This window comes from Nyctereutes procyonoides, unplaced genomic scaffold (genome assembly GCF_905146905.1).
Source record: "Nyctereutes procyonoides isolate TBG_1078 unplaced genomic scaffold, NYPRO_anot_genome, whole genome shotgun sequence".
NCBI classification, from domain to species: Eukaryota; Metazoa; Chordata; class Mammalia; order Carnivora; family Canidae; genus Nyctereutes; species Nyctereutes procyonoides.
Window position 1 is genome coordinate 13,627,048 of NW_026575035.1, and position 23,168 is coordinate 13,650,215.

At 35.1% G+C, this 23,168-nt stretch overlaps 1 protein-coding gene across 1 annotated transcript in view; it reads right to left on the reverse strand.

Moving 5' to 3' along the window:
• DNAJC5B (DnaJ heat shock protein family (Hsp40) member C5 beta) overlaps nucleotides 1-22,309 on the reverse strand; it is a 66,025-nt gene extending 43,716 nt beyond the window's left edge. Inside the window, exons 1-2 of the mRNA XM_055318422.1 lie at nucleotides 22,249-22,309; nucleotides 15,283-15,410 (exon numbers count right to left, since the gene is read on the reverse strand). Of these exons, the coding sequence (XP_055174397.1) occupies nucleotides 15,283-15,401 (119 nt within the window). The 5' untranslated portion in view covers nucleotides 15,402-15,410; nucleotides 22,249-22,309. The remainder of the gene's footprint in view (nucleotides 1-15,282; nucleotides 15,411-22,248) is intronic.
• Nucleotides 22,310-23,168: the final 859 nt, after the last annotated feature.

A 23,168-nucleotide genomic window follows, 5' to 3' on the forward strand; every position in this document is an offset into this window, starting at 1 on the left:
TAAAATCATGATCAGAAACAAACATTCATCCAAGAAACTACCAAATTTTTAAAATTGAGTTAAAATTCACATAACACAAACAACTACATCATGAAAATTTTAACTATTCTGACCACTTTAAAAACTATAATCAGGGATCCCTGGGTGGCGCAGCGTTTTGGCGCCTGCCTTTGGCCCAGGGCGCGATCCTGGAGACCCGGGATCGAATCCCACGTTGGGCTCCTGGTGCATGGAGCCTGCTTCTCCCTCTGCCTGTGTCTCTGCCTCTCTCTCTCTCTCTCTGTATGACTATCGTAAATTTTAAAAAAAGTATAATCAGTGATTTTAGTACATTAGTACATTCACAATGGTGTGGAAACATCACAATCTAATTCCAGATTATTTTCATCACTCTAAAGAGAAACTCTATGCCTCCTAATTCCTTCATATCCCTATTCCCTAGCAGTCAATAATCTATCTCTATGGACTTGCTCTATGGATATTTCATATGAATCATACAATATGTGGCTTTTTATATGTGGTTTCTTTTATTTAATATGTTTCCACAGTTCATCCATTTCATAACAAGTGTCAGTACTTCATTTCGTCATGTGACTGAATAATATTCTATTATGTATATGTGCCACATTTTGTTTATTCATCTATCAGTTAATGGATATTTGGATTGTTTTCATTTTTGCTATTATAAATAAAGCTATTCATGTACAAAGTTTTGTGTGAATATGTTTTCAGTTCTCTTGGAAATATACTTAGACACACAATTGTTGGGTCACATGATAACTAACTTTTTGAGAAATTGTAGATTATTTTTCACAGTAGATGTAGTATTTTACATTCCTACCAGAAATGTACGAGGGGTCCAATTTCTCTGTATCCTTCCCAACATTTTCTTAATGGTAGCTAACCTGCTAAAAGTGAAACAGTGTCTAATCGGGGTTTTGATATGCATTTTCCTGATGAGTATAATCAATTTGTATCAAGCCATTATTAGCCATTTGTCTATCTCCTTTGGAAAATGTCTATTCAAACCCTTTGCCCATTTTTAAATTTAGTTATATTTTTATTGTTAAGTTGTAAGTATTATTTATATATTCTGGGTATTATACACTTATTAGATGTCAGATTTGAATATTTTCTACAGTTCTATAAGTTGTCTTTCTTTTTTCCTGATAGTGTCGTTGGTGTACAACAGTTTTTAATTTTGATGAAGTCCAATTTATCTATTTTTCTTTTGTATCATATTTAAAAAATAGTTGCTCAATCCAAGGTCTTAAAGATTTGTACCTATGTTTTCTAATTTTTGTAGTTTTAGGTCTGTGATGCATTTTGAGTAAATTTTGTATAAGGTGTGAGGTAGAAGACCAAATTCATTCTTTTGCATGTGAATATCCATCCGGTTGTCCCAGTACTATTTGTTGAAAAGATTTTTTTTTCTCTCATTAAATGGTTTTGGCATCCTTATTGAGATTCTCTTGACTATAGATGTATGGGTTAATTTCTGAACTATTAATTCTGTTCTGCTGATTTATATATCTGTCTTTATGCCAATATCACACTGTTTTGATTAGTGCAGTTTTATAAGTTTTGAAATCAAGAAGTGTTGAGTCCTGCAACTTTATCCATCTTTTTCAAGATTCTATTTTGTTATTCTGAGTTCTTTGTATTTCATTTCCATATGAATTTTAGGATCAGTTTACCCAATCTTGCAAAAAAGGTAGTTGGAATTTTGATAAGATTGTATCAAATATGTAGATTCATCTTAATATTTAGTCTTACAATCTCTGAACATGGGATGCCTTTCCATTTATTTAGGCCTTTAATTTCTTTCAACAATGTTTTGTAGTTTTCTAAGTCTTTTACTCCCTTAAATTTTTTCCTAAGTATTTTATTGTTTTAGATATTATTGTGAATGGAATTCTTTTCCTAAGTTTATCTTCGAATTGTGTTAGTGTAGATTTTTGTATATTGAACTTATGTCCTGAAACTTCACTGAACTCATTTGTTAGCTCTAATTGTATGTGTATGTGCACAATGGTAGGTATTCAGTATGTTTTTCTATATATAAGATCATGTCATCTGTGAATATAGTTTTCTTTCTTTTCTATCTAGATTCCTTTTTATTTCTTATTCTTGCTGAATAGCCTTAATATAAATTCCACTACACCGCTGAAGGAAGTAGTGAGAGAAGACATTTCTATTTTGTTCCAGATCTTAGGGAGAAATTTTTCAGTCTTTAACTCTTAAATATGATGATAACTATGGATTTTTTATAGATGCCCTTTATTAAGTTTTATAGATGCCCTTCTATTGTTAATTTGTTGGGTATTTTTGTCATGAAAGGGTATTGGGTTTTGTCAAATGCCTTTTCTGTATCTATCAAGATGAATGTACTGTTTTTTTCTCTATTCTTTTTTTAAAATTAATTTAAGGAGAGAGAGAATGAGTGGGGGGGGTGCAGAGAGAGAGGAAGAGAGAGAGAATGTCCAGTAGACTCCCTGATGAGCATGTAGCCAGACTCCAGGCTGAATCCCAGGACCCTGAAATCAAGACCTGGGCTGAAATCAAGAGTCTGATGCTTAGCCAACTGAGCCCCCAAGGTGCCCCATTCTCTATTATATTAATATGGAAAATACATTGACTTACATATATTGACCCAATTTTATATTCCTAGAATAAATGCTACTTGTCATGGTGTATCATCTTTTTAACATGTTGTTCTATTCAGTTTGCTAGTATCTTGTTGAGGATTTTTACATCTATATTCATAAGATTTATTGTCCTTTAGTTTTCTGGTGATGTCTTTAATATTAGGGTAACCCTGGCCTTACAGAAGAAGATAGTTTGTGTCTGCACTCCTACTTTTTTGGAAGAACTTGAAAAAGGATTACTGTGATTTTTCCTCCTTCTCCTTCTCCTTCTCCTTGGTAGAATTAATTCACCAGTGAAGCTACCTAAATTGGAACTTTTCATTGTTGGATTTTTTTTTAAAATATGGACTTGAGGGATCCCTGGGTGGCGCAGCGGTTTGGCGCCTGCCTTTGGCTCAGGGCGCGATCCTGGAGACCCGGGATCGAATCCCATATCGGGCTCCCGGTGCATGGAGCCTGCTTCTCCCTCTGCCTGTGTCTCTGCCTCTCTCTCTCTCTGTGACTATCATAAATAAATAAATTAAAAAAAAAAAAGTTAAAAAAAAAATAAATAAAATATGGACTTGAGCTCCACATTTTATAGATCCATTTAGATTTTTTATTTCTTTTTGAATTTGTTAGTTTGTGAATTTGTTAGTTTGTGTGTTTCTAAGAATGTGTTCATTTTATATAGGTTAATTTTATTGGTAAGCAATTGTTCACAGTATTATTTTGTGATTTTTTTCTTGTAAGATCAATTGTAATGTCCCTCTCCTTTTATTCCTTATTTTAGTAATTTAAGGTTTATCTTTTTCTTGGTCAGTTTAGGTAAAAATTTGTCAATCTTTTTTGTGTTTTCAAATCTCCAGCTTTTGGTTTTGAGGATTTACTCATTCTTCTATTCTCTATTTCATTTATTTTCACTCTAGTCTTCACTATTCTTTTTTCCCTTGTGCTTTTGGTCTAGTTTGTGATACTTTTTCTAGTTTCTTAAAGTGGAAGTTTAGGTTATTTGAGATATTTCTTCCTCTTTAATGTAGTTATTTACCATTCTAAGAATTACATTCACTGCATCCCACAAGTTTTGGTATGGTTTGTGTATTTTCCAATTTCCCTTGTGATTTCTCCTAGACATTAGTTATTTAGGAGTTTATTGTTTAATTTCTACATGTTTCTTAACTTTCCAAATTTCCTTCTGTTATTGATTTCAAATTTCATTCCATTGTAGCCAGAGAACACATTTTGCTTTATCTAAATATTTCTGAATTTGAATTTATTGGTACTTGTTTTGTGGCCAAACATGGTTTAAATGGAGAATGTTCCAAATGCACTTGTGTTGTTGGGTAGAGTGCTCTACAGAAGTCCAGTAATTCTAGTTGGTTTATGGTATTGTACAGTCTTCTGTTTTCTTGCTGTTCTTCTGTCTAGCTGTTCTGTTCACTATTGAAAGTGAGGTATTCAAGTCTCTAATTACTACTGTAATTACTACTCTTCCTTCAATTCCATCAGTTTTTTTCTGCATGTATTTTGGAGCTCTGTTTCAGGCACATATATGTTTTGAATTGCTATATATGCCTGAAAGATTGATTTTTTGAAAAAAAATAATTGTCCTTCTTTGTTTCTGATAACTTTATCTTAAAGTTTATTTTGTCTGATACTAGTATAGTCACTCCAGCTCTCTTTGGATTAATTACTACTTCCATATAATATTTTTTCCCATACTTTCAGTTTTATCTTATTTGTCTTTGAATCTAAGGGGAGTGTTTTTAGAGGAAGCAAAAGCAGGATCATTTTTTTTTAAATCCACTTGCCAATCTCTGTCCATAAAATCCACTTATATTTAAAGTAATTCCTGTTAATGAAGGACTTTTTTTTTAAATGAAGGACTTTTGCCATTTTTCTATTTGTATTTTTTTTTCAAGTAGTCTCTATGCCCAGCATGGATCCAGTGCAAGGCTTTAACTCACAACTGATATTAAGACCTGAGCTGAAATCAAGAGCTGAATCCTTAACCAACTGAGCCACCCAGGCACCCTCTATGTGTATTCTTATATCTCTTTTGTTCAATTTTCCTATTACTAGCTTCTTTTGTATTATAATTCCTGTATTTCTTTTATATATTTTAAAGACTTTTTGTGTGTATGTGGTTACCCTGGGGATTGCAATTAACATCTTAATTTTTAAATATCTAGTTCACATTAATATACTGTCAAAAGTATACAAAAACTTCTGTATAGTTCTACCTCCCCATTTAATGCTGTTATTGTTGCAAATTACATCCTTATGAATTGTGTGTCATTGAACATAGATATATAATTATTGCTTTATGCAGTTGTCTTTTAAATCATATGGGAAAAAAGAGGATTTACAAATATATTTACCTATGAAATTACTTCTATTAGTGTTCTCTAATTTTCCATATGGATTCAAGTTATGGCCTAGTGTATTTTCATTTTACCCTGAAGGATTCCTTTTGGCATTTCTTATAGGAAAGGTCTTCCAATGACTCAGTTATTTATTTATCTAGAATATATCTTGGCCTTGCTTTCATTTTAGATGGATAATTTTGCTACATATAGAATTTTTGGTTGACATATTTTTCGTTCAATTCTTTAACTATAGCATCCTATTGTCTTCTGGCCTCATGGTTTCTCGTAAGAAATCAGCCATTGACCTTATTGAGGTTGCCTTATATATGATGAGTCACTTCTCTCTTGCTACTTTCAATATACTCTTTGGCTTTGAACAATTGATTATGATGTATCTCAGTGAAGATTTTCTTGAGTTTATTCTATTTGGAGTTTATGGAACTTCTTAGATGTATAAATTAATATTTTTCATTAAATTGTGAAATTTTCAGGCATTATTTCATCAAATATTTCTTCTCTTTCTTTCTACTCTCTGGGATTCCTGATATATATATATATATATATATATATATATATATATATATACACACACACACACACACACATATGTTTTTTATATACAGATATATATATACATCTGTATATATAAAGATTCCTGATATATTTATCTGTATATATAAAGATATCTATATATCTATATATCTATATATGATGGTATACTCAGGTCTCTTAAGCTCTGTTCATTTTTCTTCATTCTGGGATGCCTGGGTGGCTCAGTGGTTGAGCATCTGCCTTTGGCTCAGGGCATGATCCTATAGTCCTGGGATCAAGTCCCACATCAGGCTTCCTGCATGGAGCCTGCTTCTCCCTCTGCCTGTGTCTCCTCCTCTGTGTGTGTGTGTGTCTCTCATGAATAATTAAATAAAATCTTTAATTAAAAATTTTTTTCTTCATTGTTTTATCTTTCTGTTACTCAGACTGCTTACTATTAATTGACCTATCTCTAATTTCACTGATCTTTTCTTCTGCATGTTCAAAATGCCTATTGAACCCCTCCAGTAAATTTTTCATTTCAGTTACTATACTTTTCAACTCCAAAATTTCTATTTTAGTTCCTTTATATAAATTCATTTTTAATTGATATTCTGTATTTGGTGAGACATCTTTCTCAACCTTTCCTTCAGTTCTTTAGACATGATTTCCTTTAGCCTTTATACATATTTAGCTTATTTAAAGTGTTTGTCTAACATATCCAAACGTGGAGCATTCTCAAGGACAGTTTCTATAGATTCCCCCTCCCCCCAATATGGACTTTACTTTCATGTTTCTTTGCATGTCTCATATTTTTTAAAAACTGGAAATTTTGAATATTTTAATTGGCAGCTCTACAAATTAGATTCTCCCTTTTCCCTATGATTTTTAATTGTTACTTGTTGTGATTGTTTATTTAGTGACTTTTCTGACCTAATTTTGTAACATCTTAATTCTTTTTTTAAATATTTTATTTATTTATTTATTCATGAGAGACACAGAAAGAGGCAGAGACATAGGCATAGGGAGAAGCAGGCTCCCTGCAGGGAACCTGATGCGGGACTCAATCCAGGACCTCAAGATCATGCCCTGATATGAAGGCAGACATTCAACTACTGAGCCACCCAGGTGTCCCTGTAACATCTGTATTCTTAATCATGTGTGGCCACTGAAGTCTCTGTTTTCCATTAGTTTAACAGCTAAGGATTAGACAGATTTTCTTGTACACATAGAACCAAAAATCTCCTAGTGTTCACAGGTGAGGTTCATATGTGTTTTAGGACACATCTTCAATGCTGGGACAGTTTGCAACTCTGCCTTAGCTTTTAATTCCTGTTTGCACAGATCTACAAGGTCAGTCAGAAGTGAGAACTTAGGGCTTTCTCAGTCCTTTCTTGAGTGTGTGTACAGCTGTGGGAAGGTGAATAGCTTCTGAATTCCCAGGAATATGTCAGAACTGATTTCTCTATAGAAGCTAGCATAGTGCTTAAGACAGGAATAAGTGATGGAATGAAGCACTCATTCTCTTTCATTTAAATGATTAATATGAATTCTATGCTGAAGTCGATCTAGTCCACTCACCACAGTCTCCTTTATTTTGTCTTGTCTTTCTGTATGTATCTTTCAACCTTACTAAATCTGAGCTCTTTAAAGTAGCACATATTACATATATATATAGATAGATAGACATAGATACATAGATAGTTATGTATATTAATTTCTCACAGTCTACATAAATAAGTATCCAATACTAAATAGGCATTGAGTGAATGAGTGAGTGGGAAAAAAGTCATTGATCATAATGATTCTAGTGCCCAGGAACAAATGACGTTGTGTGAGGAACTAAGAGGACCAAGTAGATTTGCCATGGGACAAAGGAGGTATGCTGGTGACCTGAAAGATAACTCTGACATAGCCTCATATACTCTTCTTTTTAGTGGAAGGTTTTAGAATTCAGGAAACAAATTAATACTGATAGATATTAATTTCAATTTATCTTGTGAGCTTGAATCATCACTTTGCCTTGTAAATATTTACAATTCTTCTATTAGCTATGCATTCCCCTGACATTTACACTTTATTCATAAGCAGCCTCTGTTATGACCTATAATTGCTAATAAAGATGGGTAAAAGCACCACAGATTGGGGTTGCCACAGATCACTATGGAAATGACACTCTTTCCTGTTTCTTGTGAAAATAGCATTTTGCCTCATGTTGGTCTACTCTGAGCAGCTCACCTCTTCAGAAAAGGGGGATTATTTCCAGAAAGTTCCATGTGAAATTGAATGAAATAGAAAAATCAAGTCCCTGCTGCCCTGTGAACCACGATATTTGGTACCTCATCAACAAGCTTATTCATGAGGCACAGAAACCCAGGTGCTAATATACAAAGCTAGTTCACTCTGATATTATGGTTTTTTGAGGAGCTAAGAAAGGGTTAGATCTTTATCTCATTTCTCAAATGAGAATGCAAGTAGACCAACATTTTGTTAGGTTTTTGCACCCAAAACACTAGGAAAACCAGGTGGCTTCCCTTTTGGCATCTTAATATTGTTTCTATCTAAGTTCAAAACTGTATATATCAGTGAATATAAAAACTAACATTTAAGCTGCATATGTGATTTTGAATACTCAAGATGCACATTCTTTATGTTACATAACTGGCTGTATTTTCTCAGAGTTTTCCCTTCCATATCCCCTAATTACATTTTATCTGAAGGACTCACAGCCATAAAAAATGCACTGTGTCCCAATCTGAAACTATAGTCTTTCCTTGCTGAGCTATCCCTCTCTTTACGGGGTCAGTGAATGACTCCTTGTTCAGCTAGGTGACCAAACATTTGAGAAATGATCCTGAAGAATCTGAGAATATAAGTAATGGAGAGACAGGCACAGGCAAAATCTATTTGTTGACCAATTCATTATTGAATTTGGTAAATATAAGCCAGGTCTAATGGAAGTGCCATAGAAGACAAAACATAATGCTTGCCCTGAGGGAATTGATGGAGTGGGAAAAGCAGAAAAGAAGAGTAAATTACAACCTGTAAGGATTTTATGCTCTGAATAGCACAGAACATATAATGGGCCTCAGGGAAGGCCCCCACAGGCCTTTTCTCCCATATCAACCTAAATGGCTCCTTGTAATCATTTTGGGTATGATGTTTAGGTTTCCTTCTCTCTTCTCTCTCTCTCTCTTTCTCTCCTTTTTTTAAGATTTATTTTTAATTCATGAGAGACACACAGAGAGAGACAAAGACAGAGACACAGGCAGAGGGAGAAGCAGGCTTCATGCAGGGAGCTCGATGTGGGACTCGATCCTGGGTCTCCAGGATCATGCCCTGGGCTGAAGGCAGGCGCTAAACTGCTGAGCCACCCAGGGATCCCCTCTTTCTCTTTCTCAATTAGATTCTGATTTTTTGCTTATATCCTCCTTAAAATAACTTTGAGAAATTGTCCCCTCACCATTTTTAACTTGGTATCTAAATTTTTCGTAAGATAAAACAGATACAAAGGTTGTAATTTTCAGCATATTATGGACATTGGCATGTTAAAATAAGGCAGTTGTAACACCCTTCTAGATGTATTCAACAGAATTTAAATGTCACAGAATCTGCAGACACAGTCATATACATGTACATATACATGCACATACTTTCTCACACATACATGTGCAGACTTGTATACACACACATACACACATTTCTTGGAGAGTCTTCTTGTACCCATGGCCCAGCTAACTTTGAAGAATGCCATTTTATAGGCCTCTTACTCTGATGCCTTATGCATTACTTGTGGTAACCAGTAACTGTGTGCCAGAACTTGATTAAACACTTTACACGTATCACCTCTTTTAATCCTTCACAACCCTCTGAGGTCAGTACTGTCATCTGCATTTTACTTCTGAAGAAAATGAGGCAAAGAGGTTTGAATCCAGGTCTTTCTGACTTCATATGCTTTACTTGTAACTGCTACTTTATACTTAAAATTTACTGCAGCTGAGGGATTTTAGTGTTAAAATCAACATGGAATACCTCAAAGAGAATATGTAACTTCTAATACCTCTCCTAGTGCTCTCCAACCTCCTACCTGCTTTGCTTTTCTCTACAGCGCTTACCAACATCTGATAGACTGTATATTTTATAGATTTATTATTAAGCCTGCCTACTCCCCCAGCCCAGAATATAGGCTTTGGGGATGTAAGGATTTCATCTCTTTGTTCAATGCAGTTTTCTCAGTGCCTAAAACAGTACTCAATGAATATTTGTTGAATAATGAACTAGACTTGTTGTTATAAAGCCATTAGGATTCTTTTTATTTGTATATATTTTTTTATTGGAGTCCGATTTGCCAACATATAGTGTAACACCCAGTGCTCATCCCATCAAGTGCCCTCCTCAGTGCCCGTCACCCCAACCCCCCGCCCACCTCCCTTCCACTACCCCTTGTTCGTTTCCCAGAGTTAGGAGTCTCTCATGTTCTGTCACCTTCTCTGATATTTCTCACTCATTTTCTCTCCTTTCCCCTTTAATCCCTTCCACTATTTTTTATATTCTCTGAATGAATGAGATATGAATGAGAAACATATAATATTTGTCCTTCTCCAATTGACTTACTTCATTCAGCATAATACCCTCCTGTTCTTCTAAGAGACTCTAAACATACTATATGCTACATAATCTGATTAGCCTTTCTGTCTTCATTGTAATTAGGCAGCAGTATGAGGTATATAGATCAACAATCTACTAGGTTTGCAGTGAAGGATTTTTATGTCTGGTCAATATCAAGAAAAGCAGGGCTCTATTCACAGACCTAAAGTGCTTCCTGAGCAGCAGTAAAATGGTGAACTATATTTACTTCACTTAAGTTACCAAGAAGAACACAGAATCAGAATTGTTGTAGAGCTGTGATAGGGATGCATGCATTTTAAGCCATCATAGTCTACTGTTCAGGGCTGGGGGTTTGGACACATCAGGGCATACTTGTAACCCGAGTGGCAAGAGCCTCCCAGAAATCTCCCAGGGCTGAAGAGCCTTATTGTAGTGTTTTGGAGTATATTACTTTGTATAGTTTTCTTAGTGGTTGAGTGTGCATATATAGCTTATTACAGTCTTCTGATATCAGTGTTTTACCAATCTAAGTACAAAAACTTTTCATTTAGGTTTTCTTGTCCTCCCCACTTTTAAATATCATTGTCTTGAGTATCAGATGCTGTTGTAATTTTTGTGCCAATTGTCATTTATAATTTAGAAAATTTATGAGGATAGTGTATTGTATTTACCCATATTTCTGCGTTTTCATTGTTCTTTCTTCCTTCCTAATGATGCAAGATTCCTTCATTATTTCTTTTGTAACATGTCCTTTAGTCATTCTTTAAGAGTAAATCTGGCTAAGTGACAAAATCTTCTAGTTTTCCTTTATGTAAGAATGTCTTTATTTCTCCTTAATTCCCTGGGCATAGTTTCATCAGATATAGAATTTGCAGTTGACAGTATTTTTCTTTGATTTCTTTCTTGGAAAATGGTGTGCCACTTCTTCTGGTCTCTGTTGTTTCATATATATATATATATATATATATATATATATATATATATATTAAAATTTTATCTATTTGAGAGAGAGAGAGAGTGAGAGAAAGAGCACAAGCAGTGGGGGAGGTAGAAAGTAAGGGAGGAGCAGATTCCCCACTGAGCAAGGAGCCTGTTGTTGGGCTTGATCCCAGCACCCTGGGATCATGACCTGAGCCAAAAGCAGACACGTAATTGATTGAGCCACCCAGGTACCTGGGCTTCTGTTGTTTCAGATGAGAAACCTGTTGTCTTTTGAGTTGGTATCCCCCTATAAATAATATGTTGTTTCTCTCTGGCTGCCTTAAAGATATTTTCTTTGTCTTTAGTTTTCAGAAGTATAATTATGATGTGTATGGGCATGATTTCTGTGGATTTATCATTTTTGGAATTCACTTACCTGCTTGATCTGTAAATATTTATGTTTTGTTATATTTGGGAAATTTCCAGTCACTATTTCTTTGAATACTCTTTCAGTCCTACTCTCTTTCTCTTCTTCTAGGATACCAGTGCTAAATGTTGGATCTTTTAGGTTCCTGAGGCTCTGTTTGTTCATTTTTAGTTAACTTTCTCTCTTTTGTTCAGATTGGGTAAATTCTATGAATCTCCTCTAGACTTTACTGATTCTGTCTTCTGTCAGCTGCACTCTACTATTGAGCTCTTCAAATTATTTTTATTATTTCTGTTATTTTTTCAGTCCTTTAATTCCCATTGGTTCTTTTTTAAAAAAATTCCTATTTCTTTGCTGAAATTTTCTTTTTTTTTTCACTTGTTTCAAGAGAATTTGTAATTGCTTGTTGAATTTTTCTTATGATAGTTACTTGTCAGATAATTTTAATATCTGATTCATCTCAATGTGGGACTCGGGATTATCTTTTCTCATTCAAGTTGCAATTTTCCTGTTTGTTGTTTTTTTTGTATAATAAATTATTTTCATTATATCTAGACATTTTGGCTATTATCAGTAGACTCTGGGCCCTACTTAAGTTTTTTTATTTTAATTGACATTTACTCTGTTTAGATAGATTTAGTATGTTGGTCATAGCCTGCTTTTGTGGGCTGTGGCTCCAATGACAGTCTAATTTTCAGAGCCTTGATGGTGCTATGTTTGTCCTCTTTGTCTCCTGCCTCTGGGGCCCCACTGGTACTTGTTGATACTAGCTGAGGAAGTGAAAGGAGCTTCCCAGGCTGAGTGGCTTGCTGCCATTAGGTGGAGGAAGGGAATCTCCAGCCTGCAGAGACAAGAAGCACTTTTTGGGCTGGGTGCTTATTGATGGGAAAGTTCTCTGGTGGGTTACTGTTAGGAGAACATTCAGCTGGTTCCCCTTGCTATTTCTTCTGGGTTTATCTAGAGTTGTTGGCAGGACTCTTGCTTAATTTGGAGGAAGAATAAGGCTATCTGGCTGCCTTCTCTTGCTAGATTGGCTGTCAGGAAAGGCTGGGCCGGGGTTAGTTTGCCTCAGATGGTGTGAATCATAACATGCCTTGCCACTGTGTTGTTCCCTTGGTCCTCTGATCGCTAACTAATTCATCTTTCTCTTTATAACATTTAGGGTTCTCCTTTAGTTGTCTCTTGTGTTTTTTCCAAGGCTTTTAGTCATGCTTGGAAGGAATGAGCAGAGAGAAACAAGTCTACACCATTTTGCTCAGATCAGAAATTCTCTATATAAGCTTATATAGACCTAAAATCCCTTTAAAAGGTACATAAATAATTGCCTTCCCTGAGGAAGGAGACTTTTTTTGTATATGTGTTTGCATGTTCTCATTTTAATCAGGTGAACATATTATCTATTCAAAAATAAAAATAAAATGTAAAGGAAGAAAGAAATCTAACTCAGCCTTGTTTTCAAGAACACAACCAAGGATTGTGATATCAGTCAAGCAGAGTATGGATTCAACAATTTGTAATTTTATTAAATTTCACTGACTTGTAATTTCACTATATTGTGACTGCTTTGATCCAGATCTCTGAATATAAGAATAATGTTCTCAGTGGATTTTCAGCCTGCTCCTACATTTTTAATAACTCGCAGAATACAAATGTGTAATTTAGATAGAAGTAGATGCTTTTGGCAGCATACTAGCACCCTAATCAGCTGAAAAAAAAGATATTTGTATGACATTAAAACAAAATTAATAGCAAGACACTGATTACATGAAAAGATTTTAGGTTGTAATTATTAAACTTGCAAACAGCTCAGTATAATTAGTTCCTTAATTAAGATATGACCTGAAATTTCAGCTTACAAATTAATTGAGGCAATTAAAAGTCACATTTGTAAAAGTAAAGTGGGTTTTAAAGCTTATACAAGGTAGTCAGATATCACTTTGTTCTCATTTTAGGGAGCATCTTTATAGGTGGTAAGCTTGCAGTGCAATTACTTTGATTCCAAACTCACACCTCCAGCCAGTGTCTCAGCCTGAAGCCTTAAGAGTCAAGTTTAGTAACTTTTGGCTAAGGGTATCTATCCACAGGAGGTGCTCCCAGGCATATTCCCAAATAACTCTGGGGATCAATGAGGCAGCAAAGACTTTTGTCCCCAGCACCTTAAGTGAAATATAAACTAAAAGATTGATAGTGACTTTGATCAAACTCTTTGACCATATTTTCACAGAACTATTTGGATCCAAATAATCAGTTTTCACTCTGTCATTTATTCTTCAGCACATGCTTCTCAAAGGCATTTCAGGTCCCACAATTTACCACATGGTGAAGGTTCCAATTCATAGCCAAATAATTTCCCATCAGTATATAGAAATGGAGAAGTCAATAAATATTTGTGGGGTAGTGATTTGGGAAGAAAATAAATTTAGAATCGTGCCTTCATTCCTTATGTCAAAATAAATTCCAAATGGATCAAAGATTGAATATAAAAAGTTTTAAAAGTACTAGAAGATGATATAGGTTAATATTTTCATAATATTGTAATCAAGAGTGGCTTTTCAAGCATAACAGATGAAACAAAATCCATAAAAGAAATTGCTAACAAATTTGTCTATTTAAGTCTAAACTGCCATATGTCAAAATATATATATACTGTAAGTTTTAAAAACCGAATTCAAAGTCAAATCAAGAAGTAACCAACTAAAATCTGAAAGTTTCATTTACATTTTGATTTAATTTTTCCTCTAAAGGTACAGCTTTATTCCTCAATAAGAAGAGGAGGGGTGCTTGGGTAGCTCAGTCAGTTGAATGTCCAACTTTTGATTCTGACTCAGGTCATGATCTCAGGGTCATGAGATGAAGCCCTGTGTGAGGCTCCATGCTTAGCAGGGAGTCTGCTTGGGATTCTCTCTCTCCCTTTCCTCTGGCTGCTCCTCCCCATCCCTACTTGCATGCTCTAGATTAAATAAATAAGTAAATAATCTTTAAAAAGAAAATAATGAAATACTTGGTACTATGGATCATGATTTGTGTACAAGGATAAATATAGAGGAAAATTAAAAGAACTTAAACTTTTTTAAAAAAAAAGCTCATAAAGTGATTATATTACAGAATAGCCATAAGTTGTAGTCATTAAAAATCAATATTTAATAATACCAAGATATATTCATGATAGAATCTTGTTAAAAAGATAGAAAAAAAGACTAGAAGAAAACAAAATATCAATAATTACTACTGGAGACAGAATTATGGATAAATGTTATTATCCTCATTTTGAGAAATTCCCAAATTTTCTACAATAAGTAAGTTATTTTGTACTCAATACTTTTTCTTATTCCTTGGAATTCTAAAGAAAAACATATTTGACATTTTCCCAAAAATAGCTACCAAGGACATGAAAAATAAAAAATTGAAGACTTGAAAAGAATAGCATATAATATAGCAATAGTGGCAACCCTCTCTCCTTTTTAAAATCCCTCTACCAGATTCTATGGTGCTATATCATTTGAGTTAAATTAAAATTCCTGGTCATTCTCAATGATCTCTGTCTCTCTTTCTCTGACACTGCAGGCCTAGAACACATCTTTTCCTAAGGCCCAAAATTCTGAGAGCATTCTTTATAGAAGTCAGTGCCATACTTGTCTATTTCTAATGCCTATGTTGTAGAACAGGGAACATGAGGTTCAAAACTCCCAACTACTTGGTCTTGGCAAGAAGCTTATGTCTTTACTTAGGGGCACTTGCCTATGGCAAAAATACCATTACTAGTAGTACAAGAAATCTCATCATTGAACTTTCTCTGTACCTGTAGGTTTTCTTGATTTCTTCATTTGTTGCTCCCTTAGGCAGACCAAGAATTTCATACAGAGCTTCTCCAGATGTAGACATAGTCCGCTGTCTTTGGTTAGGTATGTTACATGCCATTTTCTCAGGCTGCAAAAGCAAAGAGGAGAAATAACCATGAAGGTTATGCATACTGGATCCCATTCTCAAAGGGAAAGACAATTTATTTTTAACCTTTTGTAAAATGACAACCTGAAGTACATTTTTGTGCCAGCCACAAAAGGAGAGGAGAAAAGTGTTAGGAAAGCCAATAGTAGAGCTTCAAGTCAGGGTGTTAAAGGCTACCTGCCATCATGTAAATGGAATATGGCTTTGTCCACATGGTTAAATAGAAGTGAAATGTTATCTAAATACTCAGCTAATTCAGAATTGTTGAAAATGAATCCTCACAAGTGGGTGTATATAGATTCTTTTTTTTTTTTGCCAGAATTTTCACAGCTCCTTTTATGTGTGTTTTCTAAATTTAGCTAGCAATGGAAATAATCTTCCATTTTACTTTGATTCTATTGACTTAGCCCTTGTTAGAGCAAGAGTTTTAAAAAGAAATAAAAAACAACTTTTTAAAGTACAAAGGGAAAAAATCATCTGGGAGAGCCAAGTTAGAACTTCCCTGCAGCAGTAGGATTCCAAAGTCCCCCACAGTTCTCATGGGTTTTGTACCTGAGACAGATCCTTTCCCTATGGTATATCCAGAAGGGATTGGGCTCTCCTAAGACCTAGACTCCATCTGCCTGCTATGCTCCGGCTCTAGGGTAGACAAAGAGAAGCAAGCATATGTAGGGGCATTCCTGCATCCTCCACTCAATCTCTCTAAGCCTCAGGTCTTCATTTATAATAAAAGGATAAAGTTCATATCACAGGGATATCTTAAGAATTTAGAAATGATGCATATAATATACCCAGAACATAGTGGGTTCAATTAAAAAGATAACTGTTTTTATTAAAGGCAGCACAGTGTATAATTCAGGAACTGTACTGTAATCAGACTTTCCCAGAATAATAGCCTCGCATGACCTTCCCTATCTGTGAACAAGAGACAGAAATGTGCCTAAAATCATGGAGCTGTTTATAAGAACTAAATGTATTCATATATTAAAAAACAAGAACAGGGATCCCTGGGTGGCGCAGCGGTTTGGCGCCTGCCTTTGGCCCAGGGCGCGATCCTGGAGACCCAGGATCGAATCCCACGTCGGGCTCCCGGTGCATGGAGCCTGCTTCTCCCTCTGCCTGTGTCTCTGCCTCTCTCTCTCTCCTCTCTGTGTATTCTCATGAATAAATAAATAAAATCTTTAAAAATAATAATAATAAAAAACATTAAAAAAAAAAACAAGAACATATACCAGTGTACATAGCATCATTATTCGTATCAGCCAAAAGGTAGAAACAACCCAAATGTCTATCAACAGGTGAATGAAAATGTGGTATGTACATACAATGGAATATTATTCAGTCATAAAAAGAAATAGAATTTTGACACATGCTACAATACAGATGAACCTTAACATTATGCTAAGTGAAATAAACTAGTCACAACAGGACAAATATTATATAATTCTCTTATATAAGATGCCTTGAATAAATAAGTTTATAAAGACAAAAAGTAGAATAGAGGTTATCAGGGGTTAGGGGGTCATGGGGAATGGGGAATTATTATTTAATGGGCACAGAGTTTCTGTTTGGATGATGAAAATATTTTAGTAATAATGGTGATAATTAGAAAACACTGATTGTACTTAATGTCACTGAATTGTACCCTTAAAAACAGTTCAAAGAGTAAATGTTAAATTTTACCACAAAAACAAAACTAGAGGAAAAAAAATTACTTAGATTGCAAGCTCCTCTGACCAGAAGTTCCTTGAAAATCATTGTCCATTTCTTGGCTTTGGGCCTCCTACAGCAAGTGCTAGAAGAATGCATAAATGAATATACCAGGACTCGGGAGATGGTGCTGCAGAAACATTCACGTTCAACACAGGGAATCTCTGGTGACAGTGGTGGCAGCAGCTCAACTGGATAGGCACATCCCAGTGGTGGATGGGGTCGAATGGAGATGACCTCCTAACTCTGTTCTCACCAGGCTAATGACCAAACCAATAGAGCAAAACCCCTAGATGTTGGCTGATGAGTCCAGATGGCCTTAGAGGTCCATGAGACCCCAGAGTGGTACCATGAGTGTTTGTGGTCCTAAGGAATTCGTTGAAGAACAACAATGTGAGGAATTCCAAAATATTTTTGTGATCTTTTATCTTCTTGGGGGAAGAAGAGCAAAGGTTTGAAGAGTACTGAAGTCAGACCCAGACAAAAATCTTGCCTAAAGGCACCAAGGACAAGGGCTTATTTTATGGCATGGCTGCATGGTCCCTTCCTCAATCAGCTTCCTGTGATAGTGGTGTCCCTAGAGGCCAGAAGGACCCCAGTCCCAAATTCCTGGTTTTCACAAGGTCAAGAGGAGAAGAAATCTGATTTTGCCTGCCAGAAAACAAAATCTAACTAATATCCATACTGACTAGCAGCCATTCAGTAAATTGTGGCACTTACTTTCATAATTGCTCGAACTTACCCTTCTTGCCTATCCACCACAACTTCCCTAAGGGGTAAGCAATTCAAGGCTTGGAGTATGTCATTCATCTCTGTGTTCCAGTCCTACAGGTCAGCCCTATCTTAGAACCACAGCCCAGATGATTATTCACAATTGAAGGAAAAATTGCCTGAATAACTGACACCATCCCTACTTCCTTTCCTACCCTTTCTTCTGTCCTACAGCCACCATACACACAAATGCTCAAGATATGAATGCTCTGTACCATATATCCACCTATTGTTCCCAGGAATGGAGGCAACCAGCAGGTTTCTCACAGTCATACTAAATGCCACAAATGAGTGGAGTTTAGAAGACAGGGATTTCTGTGTGGCGCTGCAGACAAGGAATAGGGCCACAGTGTCTGAGAATTTTTTTTAAAGTTGTATTCATTTATTCATGAAAGACACAGAGAGAGATAGGTAGAGACATAGGCCAAGGGAGAACCAAGCTCCCTATGGGACTTGGGACTCAATCCTGGACCCCAGAATCACTCCCCGAGCTGAAGGCAGAGGCTCAACCACTGTACCACCGAGGCATCCCATCTCTCTGAGATTTTAAGATGTCACTGGTTAGCTAGATCTCCAGAGTCACCAACTAAAAATATTTTACCATAATGATTCAAATTTTAGGACTGTAAGATTTTGAGTTAGGGGTCTTATAGGCCAATTTAACAAATGCCTTCTGGGAAATTTGGGCTATAGACCATTGTAGCAGACAACTTTACTATTAGCCTATTAACTCTCTATTTTCTAGGGAATGTTCAGGTTCCCATTGCAATATATGCCTTTCCTGACACCTGCTTCAGTTTTACCTGGTCTCAGTTGAGTAGACCAAGAGTGGGTACACCAAAAAAAAAAAAGAGTGGGTACACCAAGACAAACCAGTAAGACTCCAGTAAGACTCCTTCTCTAGTATTTTTTAATATATAGGACAATCTTGCAGATGGTAAAACCAGTAAAATATAAGAACCAGTTTTTGTTTTGTTGACTTTCACCATTGTTTTCCTGTTTTCAATTTTGTTGGTTCCTGCTCCAGGATTTATGATATCCTGAGTTCTGCTCACTGCAGGCTTAATTTGTAAAGCCTTATCTAGTTATCTAAGGGAAACTTAGCTTATTGATTTTAGATATTTTTTTCTAACACATGTATTTAATACTATAAATTTTTCTCTAAACATTGCTTTCATTACATCTTCTAACCAAAAGTGGTGTTTTTATTTTTATATTATTGGCTGGCCTGAAATAAGAGAGATTGAAACTAATACACAAGAGAGGAGCAGTGGCTGGAAGATGGAGAGAGAAACCCAGTAGAGTTCAGTCTCCTGGTTCCAGTTGTTTCAGAGTGAACTTGCAACTCTCCCCCTCCCACAGTTTGTCAATCAATTTTTCCTTGGATTTAACCAATAAAATTCCTCTCCACACACAAATTTATACACGTTTTTTCTTTTGAGCATATTTTAGTTAGGTTTTGGTTACTGTTAACCAAAATTCCTAAGTGTCATGCACTCTTTCAATTAAACCCCAAGAGAGGTTCCTCAAATACTTCCAAGCCAGCTAATCTTAAATTATTGCATCTATTCATCCTTTAAGTTGAATGTGGCTTCCTGGTACTTGGAAATAAATACTTTGGGGGAAAGAACAATGATATATTAAGATAGTCAAACAGATTCATTCAGATATATTGTGTAGACATTACTAGTACAGATAAAAGGAACAGTGATAAATCTGGGTTAAGACACTTTCATAAACAAAAGTTTATGAAGAGCTATTCAGGAGAACCAAGAAGAAATGAAAGTATAGCAAATAGTTATCTTTATCTATTTATCTCTATATTCAGCATTCCAAAGAAACAGTTTCAATTTTGGGGAAAAATGTATTCATCTATTCCATGAAATAAAAGAGATGGGACGCCTAGGTGGCTCAGCGGTTGAGCATCTGCCTTTGGCTCAGGGCATGATCCTGGGATCCAGAATCAAGTCCCACATTAGGCTCTTTGCAGGAGCCCTGCTTCTCCCTCTGCCTCTGTCTCTGCCTCTTCTGTCTGTGTCTTTCATGAATAAATAAATTAAAATATTTAAAGAGAGAGAGAGAGATATGTCATGGCTCCCATAAATCAACAGATACCCTAAAATCAATTTTAATAAGACACAGATGTGTACAATTTCCACAATGGTGAGCATCCTGTTCCATGACCAGCTTTGATTCCTTGCTACTTGGGTTTTGCTGTCACTAATCCAGGAAAAGGATTTACAGGTTACTGAAAATAATCTGCTAAACAGATTATGGTAATACCCATAGCAGAAAATTCAATTATTTATTCAAAGCCTGTAATGCAGACCAAGTCTTTTGGGAGATTTCAGACTAATATGAGATACAAAACTATAAGCCAATAATGAAACTAGTGTTTAGAAATTAAACAAGTACTGAGGATAGAGCAAGAAGGAATTTTCTGCCAGGGGTATATGGGATGTGATATATTAGGTATGTGATAAACATCTGTTGGGTAATTAAATCAAAACTGAGTAGTGAACTTGAATGGGAATGTTAGGGAGAACCTCACATAAAAGATGAAATCTTGTTCCTATTGCCCATAATTCCCATATCCCCTGATAATAATACAACCACTTATTACTGTAGAACTTCGCACATATTTTTATTACAAACAGTGTATCTAGGCCTAACCTTGGATCTGCATAGACATAGTAGCCAGTGACTTTCTTGATAATTTATTCACATAAATCAACAGAAAGGAGGGATTCTGGGCTTGTGGGCTAAAAGGAGGGAGGACATTCTGACATTGTGACTAGGACATTTTTTTTTCTGAGGCGCCCCCTTCAAAGTTATCACCAGTATAGAACAAAGAAATGGGGTTAGTTATGTTTCACCTTCTTTGCCCTATTCCCCAAAGTTTTCCTTTCAAACAAATAAGTCTGTTAAGGTACATTTTTAAAGAAAAAAGCCCTTTTATATCGATATTGGAACCCAAGATAAAGATAGTTGGTCAATAATTGGTCAATGTGGTTAGTTGTTGACTGACTCTACATAAAGAGACCAAAAACTGCAAAGTTGCTCTCTGTACATTGAATAGCAACATGCTTTCTTTTCTGTCTCCTTGCTGATATAGAAACTAGACTCTTCATACATTATTAATAGAGATGACATTTAGTTTCAAATTCAATGGTGTAATACGTTGAAACTTTTAGTTGTTTTAATACGTAAAAATAGATATATGCCCCAAGAACATACTAATTACAGAGTAATTGTCAAAACGTCTTCTAAAAACTCTCCTTAAATGACCTTAAACTAAATAATGGAGCCATATTCTTTTTTTAATTTCTTATATAAAATACAATTTTTATGAATTCTTTTTCTGTAGCTGTTTGAATTCTAATATTCTTATGCAAAATTCAAGTCTTTATTATTTATTCATAGTCCCTCATCTATAAGCCATCCAAATGGAGGAAAAAAATGTTGTCATGCAAAATTATTAAGTAATTTAATTTTGATCATCCAGTACATGATATTTAATCTTCTGAACTTAAATTACTTTCTGGTACATTACAATGCCATTAATATCATAATTTCTTAAAGCACTGAGCACTGACAGCTATACAGTCACCACTAAACTACATATAGCTTACCTTCTTTTGATAATAGATATAATTGAGAGAAGGTTCAGTACTCTGATGATGATGGGCAACCAGTTCAAAATAAGCACTTATTTTAAAGGTTCTAATTCCAGGAGTCTTACAGATTTTGTTTTAAATTTTTTATGTTGACATAAAATGTTCCTTTCAAAACAAAAAAAAATACTTTACCTATATCTATTATGTGTATTCTCAAAAGCAGAAAAAAAAAATCAAACTATACCTTTCTTAAAAGGGTTCCTTTAAGGGTCAGAAAATAAATGTGGGCAAGGGAAATTATATCATTAAACACAGCAAAAATGCTTTCAATGGCTGTCATTGGGGAAACCAACATATTTTACCATTTTCTTATTACTTCTGTGATTCCTCCATTGAAATCTATTAGTGAAGTAAAATTTCCTTATTCAAATGACATTGTATCTTAAAGCTAAGCATGCATCCAAAATGCTAATTCTATGTTTAAAAGTAATGATTCTCCCTAGCATAATTACTCATTATAGAAAAATAATTATCTCTTAATTGCATTGGCACTTAATAGCAATTTGAAAATGGGAAAACTTGGAAATGTTACAATAATCCACAATACCTGTTCCTATAACTCCAGATTCAGTGTTCTCAAAACAGGAGCAACTTGCTGTTTTTAACTGGTCTGGAAATAGATGTACAAAGAAATGAAGGAAACAATGAAAGCTATTTCATACCTGTTCCACTGTTTCAAAGCAAAAGGCTACTCCTTTCCATTGTTCTCATCCAGAGTTAAGCAGGTCAGTGGAGTCAGATTACTTTTCATTTGTTACTCTATCAGCCAACTCGTTATCCCTCTGGAAGACACAACAAAGAGAGAATAAAACATGCATGACAGTAAAGGTTGCCATTACAAGGCAGCAAGTGATACCAAAATATATGCTACATTTACTATTGATCATTAGATGGTGCTTGGATCAACCAAATGTTACTATGGAACTGCCTCCAGGTTTCCATCAGAACTGCCAGTTAAGAAAATATGCATAAATAAAAAGTGTTGATGAAAATGCAGAAAGAAGGGAACTCTTGTGCACTGTTGGTGGGAATATAAATTGATGTATTCACTATGGAAAACAGTACAGAGTTTCCTCAAAAAATTAAAAGTAGAAATATCATACAATCTAGTTATTCTAATTCTGGGTTTTTACTCAAATAAAATGAAAACACTAATTCAAAAAGATGCACCCATGTTTACCACAGCATTATTTACAATAGCCAAGATATGGAAGCAACCTAAGCATTCATCAGTAGATGAATGGATAAGGAAGATATGAATGGAATATTACTCAGCCATAAAAAAGTAACAAAATCTGCCATTCATGACAACATAGATGGAACTAAAGTGAAAATAAGTCAGACAGACAAAGGCAAATACCATATGACTTCATTATATGTGGAATCTAAAAAACAAAACAAGCAAAACTAAAACAGAAACAGACTCATAAATACAAAGAACAAACTTATGGTTGCCAAAGGAGGAGGTGTAGTTAGGTGAGATAGGTGAAGGCTATTAAGAAGTATGAACTTCCATTTGTATAATAACTCACAAGATGAAAAGTACAGAATAGGGAATATGGTCAATAATATTGTGATAGAA